Source organism: Oryctolagus cuniculus, chromosome 5 (assembly GCF_051225735.1).
Source record: "Oryctolagus cuniculus isolate XC-2025 breed Fujian yellow rabbit chromosome 5, ASM5122573v1, whole genome shotgun sequence".
NCBI lineage: Eukaryota > Metazoa > Chordata > Mammalia > Lagomorpha > Leporidae > Oryctolagus > Oryctolagus cuniculus.
This window is the reverse complement of record NC_142871.1, coordinates 141,244,639-141,259,534: the sequence shown is the minus strand read 5'-3', so window position 1 is coordinate 141,259,534 and position 14,896 is coordinate 141,244,639. Positions and strand designations below refer to the sequence as shown.

Below are 14,896 nucleotides of genomic sequence, written 5' to 3'. Positions count from 1 at the left end.
TAAGATCAATCCCATTCACAATAGCCACAAAAAATTAAATACCTTGGAATAAATTTAACCAAGGAGGTCAAACATCTCTACAATGTGAATTACAAAACTCTAAAGAGGAGTTGGTGCTGTGGCACAGAGAAGCACTGGCATCCCATATGGGTGCTGGTTTGAGATCCGGATGTTCCACTTCCAATCCAGCTCTCTGCTGTAGCCTTGGAAAGCAGTAGAGGATGACCCCTGTACCTGTGTGGGAGACCTGGAGGAGGCTCCTGGCTTCTGGCTTCATATTGGCACAGCTTTGGCCATTGCAGCCATTTGGAAAGTGATCCATTGGAAGAAATCTCTCTCTCTCTCTCTCTCACTCTCTGCCTCTCTTCTCTCTGTGTAAATCTGACTTTCAAATAAATAAATAAATATTTTTTAAAAAACTCTAAAGAAAGATATAGAAGAAGAAATTTTAAAAAATGGTAAAACACTTCCAGGTTCACGGATCTGAAGAATCATCATCAAAATGTCCATTTGGTGCCAGAGCTGTGGCGCACCAGGTTAATGCCCTGGCCTGAAGCGCCGGCATCCCACATGGGCACCGTCGAGTCCCAGCTGCTCCACTTCCTATCCAGCTCTCTGCTATGGCCTGAGAAAGACGTAGAATATGGCCAAAGCCCTTGGTCCCCTGCACCCACGTGGGAGACCTGGAAGAAGCTCCTGGTTCCTGGCTTCAGATCGGCACAATTCCAGCCATTACAGTCAATTGGGGAGTGAACTATCAGAATGGAAGACCCCTCTCTTTCTCTGCCTCTCCTTCTCTGTGTAACTCTGACTTTAAAAAAAAAGTCTATTCTTCTGAAAATAATTTACAGATTCAATACAATATCAATGAAAATACCAAAGACATTCTTCTCTGATCTAGAAAAAATGATGATTAAGTTCATTTGGAAACATTAAGAGGCCTAGGATAGCTAAAACAATCTTATACAACAAAAATAAAGCCAGAAGCATAACAATGCCAGATTTCGAGACATACTACAAGGCAACTCTAATCAAAACAGCCTGGTAGTGGTACAAAAACATATGAATAGACCAATGGAACAGAATAGAAAAGCCAGAAGTTAATCCAACCGTCTACAACCAATTTATAATCAACCAAGGAGGTAAAACCATTCCCTGGAGCTAGGACAATCTCTTCAACAAATGGTGCTGAGAAAACTGGTTTCCCATACGCAAAATATGAAAATACATTCAAAATGGATAAAAGACCTAAATCTATGACCCAATAACATCAGATTACTAGAGAGCATTGCATTGGGGAAACCCTGCAAGATATCAGCCTAGGCTGAGTTCCTAGAAAAGACCCAAGAGGCACAAGCAATAAAAACCAAGATTAACAAGGGGGATTACATCAAATTGGGAAGCTTTTGCACAGAAAAATAAACAGTCAGGAAAGCAAAGAAACCAACAGAATGTGAGAAATTATTTGCAAACCATGCAACTGATAAAGGATTAATAACCAGAATATAAAAAGTAATCAAAAAACTAAAGAATAGCAAAACAAACAACCCAGTCAAGAAGTGGGCAAAGGACTTAAGTAGACATTTCTCAAAAAAGGAAATGCAAATTCCCTACAGACACATGAAAAAATACTAAGTACAACTACCCATCAGGGAGATGCAAATAAAACCACAATGAGTTTTCACTTCACCCTAGTTAGAATGGCTTTCATACAGAAATCAACAAACAACAAATGCTGGCAAGGACGTGGGAAAAAGTACCCTAATCTACTGTGATTGGGAATGCAGGCTGGTAAGGCCACTATGGAAGACACTTTGGAGATACCTCAGAAATCTGAATATAGCCCTACCATATGATCCAGCCATCACACTCCTTGTAATTTACCCAAAGGAAATGCAATCAGCAAATAAAAGAGACATCTGCACCTCCATGTTTATTGCAGCTCAATTCACAATAAATAAGACATGGAATCAACCTATACGCCCATCAACAGAAGACTGGATAAAGAAACTATTGAATATGTACTCTATGCAATACCACACAGCAGTTAAGAAAAATGAAATACAGTCATTTGCAGCTAAATGGATCTGGAAAATATCATACTTAGTGAAAATATCATACTTAGTTAAATAAGCCAGTCCTAAAGGGACAAATATAATATGTTCTCCCTAATCTGTTACAAATAACAAAGCACCTAAAAGGAAACCTGTAGAAGTGAAATTGACACTATGAGAAGCAATTTCTTGAATAGCCCTTGTCTTTACTGCCGAGGTACACTTTTTATTTCATTTTATTTATTTTCTTATTCTTTTTAATTTTCTACTTTTTTAATTTTCTACCATTGGCTGAACTCCTTACTTAACATAGGATTAATCATAGACATATTAATCAATTGAAAATAGATCCCAGTTAAAAATAAGAGTGTGAATCAGAGAGGGTGGAAATGTATAGATCAGCACACATTCCCAAAGACCTACCCCTAAGAGTGAAACTAAAAACTTGCAATGGGACTCCAAATCCCATTTAGCTGGGTGGCACTAATCCAATCTTATGTGATAAAGTGATCATATAAATATGGAATTGATCATACACTAGGACCATCAGTCAAAGGGATCACATAAATAAGACCAAGTGCCTGGTAATCACAATAGATATAATTACAAGAGAGAGAAAGCTCCAACATGGGAAGCAGTCCACACAGCAGAATTATAGAATGACAAACACCCTAAACATCACTCTGACTCCAGAATCAGCCTCTAAGGACTGACTGAAAACACCATGACAGCATTTCAGGCATGGAAAGCTAAGACACAGTGGCAAAAATGGTTCTGCAGGAAGGATCTCTGTGAGACCCCAGTGGAAAGAAGAGGCCATCAAAGAAGGATGTGCTTTGCTCTGAAGGGAGGTGAGAACTTCCACTTTACATATGTCTCTGTCTAAAAACCAATGGAGTTTGTGAACTCAAAAGTCTTCCACAGCCTTGGCAACTCATGTCAAGAGCCTCAGGTAATCACTGACATCATAAATAAGAGTGCCAATTGTTAAATCAACAACAGGACTCACTGTGCACTTGTTCCCCATGCTGGAACTCTGTCCTTAATGAGTTGTACTATGAAAATTATGATGAAACTTGTCTTCAAACTGTACTTTATACTGTGTGTCTGTGTGGGTGAAAATAGTTGAAATCCCTATTTAGTATAGAGTTGTTGATCTGTATAGAAAAAAATTTAAATGAATATTGATGGAAAATGGAATACGAGAGGTAGTGGGAGGTGGTATGGGAATGTGAGTGGAGGGGGCGGGAAAGGGAGGAAGAAACACTATATCCCTAAAAGCTGTACATATGAAAATTTGCATTCATTAAATAAAAATCTTCAAAAAAAAAAGAAAAAAAAATGAAAAAGAATTATAGTCCCTGAGTGTAAAGTTCCCCCATCACAGGAGAAAATGAAAAATCCAAAAACAAAAGAGAATATTAAGACAGCTACATATGTTTTCCAGATTCCTCCATTTTGATGCAAATGACCAGATTTCATTGCTTTTTCCTGCTGTATAGTATTCTATAGAGTACATGTCCCATAACTTCTTTATCCAGTCTACTGTTGATGGGCATTTAGGTTGATTCCAGGTCTTGGCTATTGTGAATTGAGCTGCAATAAACATTAAGCTGCAGACATCTTTTTTGTTTACCAATTTACTTTCCTTTGGGTAAATTCCAAGGAGAGAGATGGCTGGGTTGTATGATAGGGTTATATTCAGGTTTCTGAGGAATCTCCAGACTGACTTCCACAGCGGCTTTCCAGTTTGCATAAATATCATATGTTCTACATGATTGGTGACAACTAACCGAGGTCCAAAAAGTAAATCTTTTGAAATGAAATGGACACTGTGAGAAAGAGTGACTTGATCGGCCCTTGTCCTGACTGTGATGTACAACTTAATACTTTATCCTTTTAGTATTTTTCTTTGTTCTACTTAATACAATTGGTTGAATCGGTATAACACACAATTATTCTTAGGTGTTTAATTTAACTGAAAAGTGATCTCTGTTAAATATGAGTGGGAATAAGAGAGGGAGGAGATATACAATTTGGGGCATCCTCAAGCTGACTTGAGCATAACTATAATTAGGGTTATATTCAGGTTTCTGAGGAATCTCCAGGCTGACTTCCATAGTGGCTTGACCAGTTTGCATTCCCACCAACATGTGGGATAGTTTGCCTTTTTCCCCACATCCTCACCATCATCTGTTGTGGGTAGATTTCTGTATGTGAGCTATTCTAACGGAGGTGAGGTGAAACCTCATTGTGGTTTTGATTTGCATTTCCCTGATTGCTAGCGATCTTGAACATTTTTTCATGTGTCTGTTGGGCATTTGGATTTCCTCTTTTGAAAAACGTCCACTGAGGTCCTTGGCCCATCTCTTAAGTGTGTTGTTTGTTTTGTTGTTGTGGAATTTCTTGACCACTTTGTAGATTCTGGTTATTAATCCTTTATCAGTTGCATAGATTGCAAATATTTTTTCCCATTCTGTCGGTTGCCTCTTCACTTTCCTGACTGTTTCTTTTGCAGTACAGAAACTTCTCAATTTGATGCAATCCCACTTGTTAATTTTGGCTTTGATTCTGTGTGCTTCCAGGGTCTTTTCCAAGAAGTCTTTGCCAGTGTCTATATCTTGCAGGGTTTCTCCAATGTTCTCTAATAATTTGATGGTATCGGGTCGTAGATTAGGTCTTTAAAACATCATGCTGAGTGAAATAAGCCCAAAGGAAAGGGAAAAATATCATATGTCCTCCCTGATTTGTGACAACTAACCGAGCACCAAAAGGAAACCTGTCAAAGTGAAATGGACACTATGAGAAAGAGTGACTTGATCAGCCCTTGTCCTGACTATTGATGTACAACTTCATACTTTATGTCTTTTAGTATTTTTATTCTACTTAATACTATTGGTTGAACTCTGTATAACACACAAGTATTCTTAGGTGTTTAAATTTAACTGAAAAGTGATCTCTGTTAAATATAAGAGTATGAATAAGAGAGGGAGGAGATATACAATTTGGGGCGTGCTCAAGCTGACTTGCCCCAAATGGTAGAGTTAGAAATGTGCCAGGGGATTCCAAATCAATCCCATCTAGGTGTCATGTACCAATGCCATCTCACTAGTCCCAGTGATCAATTTCAGTTCACAATTGATCATAATGATAGGACTGAGAGTCAAAGGGATCACATAAACAAGACTAGTGTCTGCTAATACTAACTGATAGAATTGAAAAGGGAAAGAATTATCCAACATGGGAATCGGGATACACAGCAGACTCATAGAATAGCAGATGTCCTAAATAGCACTCTGGCCTCAGAATAGCCCTTAAGGTATTCAAATCTGCCTGAAGAGCCCATGAGAGCATTATAGGCATGGAAAGCCAAAAGACTCTGGCAAAAAAAGACCTAAATGAAAGACCTCTGCAAGTGAGATCCCAGTGGAAAGAACGGGGCCGTCAAAGAAGGAGGTACCTTTCTCTGAAGGGAGGAGAGAACTTCCACTTTGACTATGACCTTGTCTAAACAAGATTGGAGTCAACAAACTCAAAAGGCTTCCCTAGCCTTGGTAATTCATGACAAGAGCCTAGGAAGATTACTGATGCCATAAACAAGAGTGTCAATTTGTTAAGTCAACAACAGGAGTCATTGTGCACTTACTCCTCATGTGGGATCTCTGTCCTTAATGTGTTCTTCAACGCAAATTAATCCTATAATTAGTACTCAAACAGTATTTTACACTTTGTGCTTCTGTGTGGGTGCAAACTCTTGAAAGCTTTACTTAATATATACTAAATTGTTCTTCTGTATGTAAAGAGAATTGAAAATGAATCTTGATGTGAATGGAATGGGAGAGGGATTAGGAGATGGGAGGGTTGCGGGTGGTTGGGAAGTTATGGGGAGGAAAATCCATTGTAATCCATAAGCTGTACTTTGGAAGTTTATATTTATTAAATAAAAGTTAAAAAAAGATAGCTACATATGACAATAAGCTAGGGACAGCAGGTGTTTGGATCATAGCTACAGCAAGTGTTATTCCACACTAAACTATAAAAGAAATGCAAGGCTTTTTACATTTACAAATTAAGGAAGATCTTGGGGTTGAGACTTCTGTTACAACATTCCTTTACTATTCTTCTGGAATAGCTCCTTGTAAAAGTCTCGATAGCAGCTAAATTTATGTCCGTTGGGGGCACCAGTTAGGCTGGCAGGCAGTCAGTGTACGTCTGAGAGTGGAAATTATGAAATTAGTGAGAGTGTCACTATGATTTGGTGTTACACCATCCCACATATGGCTGACCTTGAAAACTATTTATAAGGTAAATTCTTCACAATGGACAGAATTTCATGTAACACTCAATCATCCATTTTGTGTGGAAAGAGAAATAATGTAAAGTTAGAATATATATAAATCAAAGGAAGTGGTAACTGGAAATGTTTCAGGTATCTAGAAGGAAAAAAAGGCTTTATAGAAAGAAATGTGGAACAGTGACACATTTATAGATGTATGAGCCTGGTATATGTACTGTTACCTTCTCTATATCACTGATAACTCCAATATGATAGTTTAAAATATAGAATAAGAATTGAATAGCTCAAAAACATGACTTAGAGAGCAAATGTTGCCAAGTTTCAGTAATTTCTTCTCATCCTCCTACCTGTAATACAGGTGCAATGAGCATTTGAATGAAGTAATTTCAGTTGTAGGGATGGTAAATTTACACAGATTTAACATCATGCACTACAATATACTATCTATCATCTACAAGATACCAGTGTAGTGTCCCTAATAAAACAGCATTCTTTTTTAAAATGTCAACAAGTTACTTGTTTTCACATTGACTATATTAGAACCTTTCCATCATAAATGTAGCAATAATCTTGCTTTTATTAATTTTTACTTTAAACACATGTAAATTGTACATACTTCTGCAAGTGTTATGTGATTTTTTTTCTTTTTTTTTAATGAATATAAATTTCCAAAGTACAGCTTATGGATTACAATGGCTTCCCCCCACCATAAAGTCCCTCCAACCCGCAACCCTCCCCTTATCCACTCCCTCGACCCTTCCATTCACACCAAGATTCATTTTCAATTCTCTTTATATACAGAAGATCAGTTTAGCATACATTAAGTAAAGATTTCAACAGTTTGCTCCCACACAGAAACATAAAGTGAAAAATACTGTTTGAGTACTAGTTATAGCATTAAATCTCAATGTACAGCACACTAAGGGCAAAGATCCTACATGAGGAGTAAGTGCACAGTGACTCCTGTTGTTGACTTAACAAATTGACACTCTTGTTTATGGCCTCAGTAATCACCCTAGGCTCTTGTCATGAGCTGCCAAGGCTATGGAAGCCCCCTGAGTTCACTGACTCTGATCATATTTAGACAAGGCCATGGTCAAAGTGGAAGTTCTCTCCTCCCTTCAGAGAAAGGTACCTCCTTCTTTTATGACCCATTCTTTCCACTGGGATCTCACTCGTGGAGATCTTTCATGTAGGTTTTTTTTTTTCCCCAGAGTGTCTTGGCTTTCCATGCCTAAAATACTCTCATGGGCATTTCAGCTGGATCCGCATGCCTTAAGGGTTGATTATGAGGCCAAGTGCTGTTAGGACATTTGCCATTCTATGGGTCTGCTGTGTATCTCACTTCCCATGTTGGAGCATTCTCTCCCTTTTTGATTCTATCAGCTAGTATTTGCAGACACTAGTCTTGTTTATGTGATCCCTTTGGTTCTTAGTCCTATCATTATGATCAATTGTGAACAGAAATTGATCACTGGGACTAGTGAGATGGCATTGGTACATGCCACCTTGATGGGATTGAATTGGAATCCCCTGGTATGTTTCTAACTCTACCGTTTGAGGTAAGTCAGCTTGAGCATGTCCCGAATTGCACATCTCTTCCCTCTCTTATTCCCACTTTTAGATTTAACAGCAATCACTTTTTTAAAACACATGTAAACTGTACATACTTCTGCAAGTGTTATGTGATGTTTTAATAAATGAATACATTGTGTAATTTCAATCAGGATAAATATATCTATCTCCTCCTTTTCAATATTGTGAAAGCAACCAAAACCCTATATCCTAGGGTTTTTTTTAAATAAAAATTAAGTACATTAGCTATAGTCACCCTACTGTGCAATAGAACCTCAGAACTTCCTACTCTTATCCAGTCATAACTTATGACTTGTCAGTGAGCCTTTCTCTATTCTTCTCTCCCTTTTTCCCTTCCAAGTCTCTGGTTGAGAACGTTATACTTTGAACTTCCATGACATAATCTTTTTTTTTTTCAGATTACATATATAATGATGTAATATAATACTACTACTATTATGCTTGGCATATTTCACTTAACATAATGACCTCCAGTTAAATACATGTTGTTTCAAATGACAAGATTTCATCTGTTTGTCACTGGGTAGTATTTCATGTGTATATTAACACATGTAATAACACTTCATGTGCTGAAAAGCAGAGATTGGGTTAAGGAATTAGGTTAAAATGACTTATTTGGGAGATGATTTCAGGAAGAATGTGTAAAGAAACAGGAAAAGTGAGAAATATAAGAAAAGAAATTATGGTCTTTTATTAGCCATGTTCAGTGTAATGAGAGCAAAGTACTCTCAGGACTTCCTTAAAAACACATGAGATATTTTCAAGTCAAGGAAGAGTGGCTGGAGATTGATTCACTCACTACTTACATCCATTGTTTGAGGGTTTCCCCTAGGGTTATTAAATCTCTTGTTTTTCTGAGAAACATTTGTCTATGTGCCAAATGGACCCCCATGGTGTCAAGCAAGGACTTTGAACAGAGTACGAAGATGTATACCGTAGGTCTGAGGTAATCACAGTCAGTGTTATGTGAGATGAATCTAAGCTCATGTGGAACCATCCATTGTGGCTCTGCTGGAATCAGACCTAGGCTGAGAAGATGAGCTCACTATCACAGAATCACCTACTTTAGAAGGTGAGGTAGAAATGCTGTATTCCACATGAGTGACCACAGAAACTAGGCTTGCAACATGATCTGCAGAATGTGTTCTGAGAAGGAGGTAAGATAAGCTCAAAGAAAATCAAAGACAACTAACACTTGTAAGAAGAAGAAAATCTCATGAAAAAGAGAAATGAAGAGAATTCTTGTACTTTGTGTGGTGACAATCAGCTAAACTTAGATTCTGTCTTTTAACTAAATACTGTTTATAAATAGTAGATCCAAAGAAAAGCATCTATTTCAATGATTAGTAATGAAAAAGAAACTGGAAGAGATCAAATAGGTGGGTACCTAGATATATATAATTAGACAGGCACTACTATACAAATAAACTTAAGAAGAGAAATTTGAATAGACAAAGATAAGAAACTGAAAGGTAGTGGCTACCATAGAGATAAAAATTAAAGGATAGAATACAACAGTCAATTTTAGAGAGAGGAATGTCCACAAGACTGATGTTCTCGATGAAACCACTCTTTTATGCTAATAATAAAACTCAAATTGCTAACCACAGCACTAATATTTATTTAAAAACTGAAAAAATTATACAAAAATAAGCCAATAATGACACAGAATAGAGAATAGAGACAGAAAAAGCATAGATTTTATAAAATACATGAAATAATAAGGAAAATTTTGAAAAATATTCTAAATTATAAATCATGAGAAATCGGTGAATCCTAAGACCCTAATAATATGAAAAGCATTTATCTGGTGGTTGCTTATAGATAAATATTCTTGAAGCATGCAAACTGTTTACTGAGAGTACCTCAAATAAATATCCTCAATTCTGTGAGTGTATAAAGCTAGATAATTATTCATGCAATGAATTGTTAATGTAAGTTTATGCCATAATTTTTCCTACAATCATGGCTTGATTAGTCCATTTGATATAATATGATAGTTTTGAAGATTTTGAATGTTCTCATCATAACTGCAAGTTTTTTGTTTTTCTTCAGCAGTTTTATGCATTCATTATTCATTGATATTATCTTTTTCACTGGAGAAGACATTAAAGACAGATTATCTGCTCCACAATATAAATACACATAATATAGAAAAAGAATGAAAATATATTTATTAATTTTATTTCCTTTTTAAAAAGATTTATTTATTTATTTGAAAGTCAGAGAGGTCTCCATCCAATGGTTCACTTCCCAATTGGCCGCAATGGCCAGAGCTGCACCAATCCGAAGCCAGAAGCCAGGAGCTTCTTCCGGGTCTCCTACATGGGTGTAAGGGCCCAAAGACCCAGACAGATGTATTAGTTTTTAAGTTATTTTGCAGAGAAGATAATGTAGAGATGCAACACAACATTTTTTTTTATTCATACTGTCTGCAAATCTTTGTGTATATAGTTTGGTGGTTTGCACCTAGAATAATCTATGGAACACTGTCATCATTATGATAATTATATCAAACATACATAAACCAAATGTTACATTCCAGGGATATGTTTTAACTTTTCCATTGTGCTTTTACATCCAGTCCCTCTGACAAAAATAGGTAAGGTCTATGATTTTTCCAAATACAAAAATTAAGGAAAATATTAAGATAAAAACAAAATTATTAAATACTTTTTAACACTACACAGTATAAAAATGATTGAAGAATTATTCAGGCCCAGCTTTAGATAGAGAAATTGAAATTGAGAAGAAGAGAAAGAAGAGAGAGAGGAAGAACATAAAAGGATAGGAGAGATGAAGTGGGAGAGAAAAACAGGTGAGAAGATAGATAAATAGAGAAGATAGATAAATAGAGAAGATAGAGAAAGGAAAGAAAGGGATGAGAGAAAGCTAATATGCACCAGTGTTTATATGTGTGTGTTTGTGTTTGTATGTATATATAAAAATGAGTGTAGTGAATTCAAAATCTTTAAGATAAAGGTGAAACAGTTTTAACATTTATCATAAGGATTTTTATGTGTGGTACTAAACTATATTTTGCATAATATTTGTCACGAAGTATCATAATCATAAGCAAAATATGTGAAATACATAAAGATGGAAAGGGAGAATTAATTATCGTTGTAAAAGATTAAACCACTCGCTAAATCTTCTATTTTTCCCTAAGTTACTGCAGGAGAAAATTTTAGCCTTCGGTAGAAAAGAATCAAAGAAGTCACTGAGCTCTTCTTCCTGTGTCTCTACTGGAACCATCAAAGGCATTTGAGTAACTCTGAACTATTGCTCAAAAAAGGCAATTTTCCCAGAAGTTATGAACACAATTTGCAATAACAGTCACAGTGATTTCACCCTCCTTGGCTTCTCTGACAAGTCATATTTGGAGAAGATACTTTTTTGGATCATTTTGATCTTTTATTGCTTAACTCTTACAGGAAATATGCTCATAGTTCTTTTGTCCTTGAAAAATACAAAACTTCACATTCCTATGTGTTTCTTTCTTTCCAGTCTTTCTCTGTTAAATCTCTGTTTCACAAGCAGCTGTGTTCCACAAATGTTGATTAATTTCTGGGGTCCAGAGAAAACTATCAGCTACACTGGCTGTGCTATTCAACTATATATCTTCTTGTGGCTAGGAGCCACTGAATGTGTCCTTCTTGTCATCATGGCTGTGGACCGCTATGTAGCAGTATGTCATCCACTTCAGTATAGCACAATCATGCACCCAAAAGTTTGTCTACAGCTGGCTCTCCTGGCATGGGGGACTGGCCTGGTTCAGTCTCTGATGCAATCTGCTGCCACACTCCAGCTACCTTTCTGCTCTCACCACATGGTTGATGACATTGTGTGTGAAGTGCCAGAACTTAAGCAGCTGTCTAGTACAGACACTACCTACAATGAAATTCAGGTGTCCATAGCTAGTGCTGTTCTCCTGGTGATGCCCTTGATCATTATCCTCTCCTCTTATGGTGCTATTGCTAAAACTGTACTGCGGATAAAGTCAACTTCAAGGCAGAGAAAAGCATTTGGCACCTGCACTTCTCACCTTCTTGTGGTCTTGCTCTTTTATGGAACTGTCACAGCTGTCAACCTTCAACCCAAGAATCACTATGCTCATAAATGGGGCAAGTTTATCACCCTTTTCTACACTGTTATAACACCAACTCTTAACCCCCTCATCTATACTCTAAGGAACAAGGAGGTAAAGGGGGTACTAATAAGATTAAAGAGAAGGATCTGTGATTTCCAGAATAAGTTAGGAGGTTGACATATGTTTGCCTGTTGCTTAACTTGAGGATAGAGATCCATTTCATCACAAAAGTCTGGAGATTGATGTGTAACCCTAAAGTAGGAGAGAAAGGGCTACATTTGTTCAAGCTGTGATTTCAGTTCCATTCATCAGTTATTGATAAGACCCTTAATTTCTCCCTAGTGCTGTTACTCTAAAAGTTTCTTATTTTGAACCTTGATACTCTGGGGACTCACTTATAGGAACAGGCTTCAAGTTCTTCTTCACCCTAGGTCCCCACTGTAATGAAATATGGTCTTTTATGAGATTAAATTTGCATTAATTTGTCTTATTAACCATAATTTAACAATTATGCACCTAATTTGATCTAGTTGCTAAGGATATTATGATAGACAAAAACATACAAAATCATCAACATAATGGACATTATATCAAATTGTTGAGTTAGATAATAACCAAAATAACTTCTATTTGTTATCTTATTAGAGAGAACCTCGTTGCTCAACTCTTGCTTGAGCTTATTAATCATGATTCCTACTTTGTGATGTTGAATATCATGCACCAAAATATAATTTTGTCGCCCTCTAGCTATTTCTTATTAGTGTCTACTTCTTAGTTTAGCTGAAATCATGATTATAAATAGTGACTCTCCTGTGTAGATTTTTTGATACATGTTTCTCACTTTTTAGCTGCCTACCACGTACTTGTGCCTAAGTCATGTATATATGAATCTAGAATCAATCCCTATCTTTACTCATTTTTCTGTAATGAACTGTGCCAAATGTGCCACTCATTTCTAATTATGATAGTTCATGCTAAACTTTTTTCTATGAAATTATTTGTTTATTTATTTATTCATTAAGAAATTTGTTAATACATTAGAAGTCACAGAAACACAAGAAATGCAAGATAATTACAGCAAAATTCTCATCAATTCTCTTGTTTATGTGGCATTAAAATACAGATTCAATGTAATTCATAGGAACAATGCCCTTTCTCCCTCTATCTCCCGCCCTTCCTTTCCTCTCCCCTTCTTTATTTTTGTCTTTCTTTCTAACCTTAAATTTTTATTTTCCAAAAATTTCACTAAATTGAACATAAAATGTAGCACAACTACTATGAGGTATAAAACACACGTATTTGTAAAATTATTTAGTTATGTTTCAGTTCAGTTGCAGGGGAAAAGATAGTAATAGAGGAGAGAATTAGGAGATGGGATTGTTTGTAGCATTTTAATTTAATAGATTTGGAGTAGCTATGAGGAGTGACTAGGATGTTAATGAGGACATTGTAATGAGTATCTCAGAGTGAGAGGCGAACACTACCCCAGAGATGGATACAGTGATGCAATGTATTCAAAAACTTACCCTTATTTTGACATAGTCTTGAATAACACCCAGGGCTTTGTATAGAGGAAAACTATGAACCAAATGTCAAAATTTAAATGGATTAGATAGAGGAAAGTTATGATTGAAGTGAATGATAGCAGCAGGAAGAGAAGGAGGGGCCAGAGCTGTGGCATGGGTGAAGCTGTCGCCTGCAATGCTGCATCCTATATGGGTGCCGGTTGGAGTCCCAGCTACTGCACTTCTTATCCAGCTCTCTTCTATGGCCTGGGAAAGCAGTGGAAGATAGCCCAAGTCCTTGAGCCCCTGCACCCACGTGGGAAGCCTGGAGGAAGCTCATGGATCTTGGTTTCAGATCAGTGCAGCTCTTGCTGCTCTGCTCAGCTGGGGAGTGAACCAGCAGATGGAAGACTTCTCTCTCTCCCTGCCTCTCCTTCTCTCTCTGTACAACTTTAACTTTTAAATAAACAAATAAATCTATTTTTTAAAAAAGCAGAAAAGGAGCTTGGGCTCACAAACGTGAGACTGCACAATAGTAACATGGTATAGCTGTACAAACTAAGATTAGTAGGTTTAATGGCCAAGATTTCTAACTTAAAACATGGGTTTGTGCCTTAAAAAGGGCATTTTAATTAACATGGAAAGGGATTCAATACAAGCTGACTGGAACCACACTGTGGAAAACACCAGTCTAGATAGTTGCTCAGCTAAAAATCACATAGGCTTCAAATTAATGAATATATTAGAAATAAGATTAGGGGCTAGTGCTATGGCACAGTGGGTTAATCCTCTGCTTGCAGCACCAGCATCCATATGGGCTCCAGTTCCAGTCCCTGCTGCTCCTCTTCTGATTCAGCTCTCTGATGTGGCCTGGGAAAGCAGTGTAAGATGGCCTTAGTGTTTGGACCCCTGCACCCACGTGGGAAATCTGGAAGAAGTTCCTGGTTCCTGGCTTCGGATTGTCCCCGCCCCAGCCATTGAAGCTATTTGGAGAGTTAATCAGTATAAGAAAAACCTTTCTCTGTCTCTCCCTCTCACTGTCTACAACTCTACCCTGTAAATAAACTAATTAAATTAAACAAGTAAGATTGAAGGAAATAAGTCAAAATGTAGTAAAAATATTAGCTGAGGCCAGAGCCGAGGCTCACTAGGCCAGCGGTGCAGGCACACCGGGTTCTGGTCCCGGTTGGGGCGCCGGATTCTGTCCCGCTTACTCCTCTTCCAGTCCAGCTCTCTTCTGTGGCCCGGGAATGCAGTGGAGGATGGCCCAAGTCCTTGGGCCCTGCACCTGCATGGGAGACCAGGAGGAAACACCTGGCTCCTGGCTTTAGATCGGCGCAGCGTGCCGGCCACA

General features: G+C 37.4%; 1 protein-coding gene across 1 annotated transcript; it reads left to right on the top strand.

Moving 5' to 3' along the window:
* The first annotated feature begins 11,260 nt into the window (after positions 1-11,260).
* Positions 11,261-12,214, top strand: LOC100338823 (olfactory receptor 2H2-like). The gene has a single exon (XM_089333555.1). It carries the CDS (start codon positions 11,261-11,263, stop codon positions 12,212-12,214), a length of 954 nt encoding a protein of 317 aa, XP_089189681.1.
* Positions 12,215-14,896: the final 2,682 nt, after the last annotated feature.

Bases quoted from the DNA above. Each gene is read 5' to 3' on its own strand.
- LOC100338823 (XM_089333555.1), top strand. From the start codon at position 11,261: ATGAACACAATTTGCAATAACAGTCACAGTGATTTCACCCTCCTTGGC.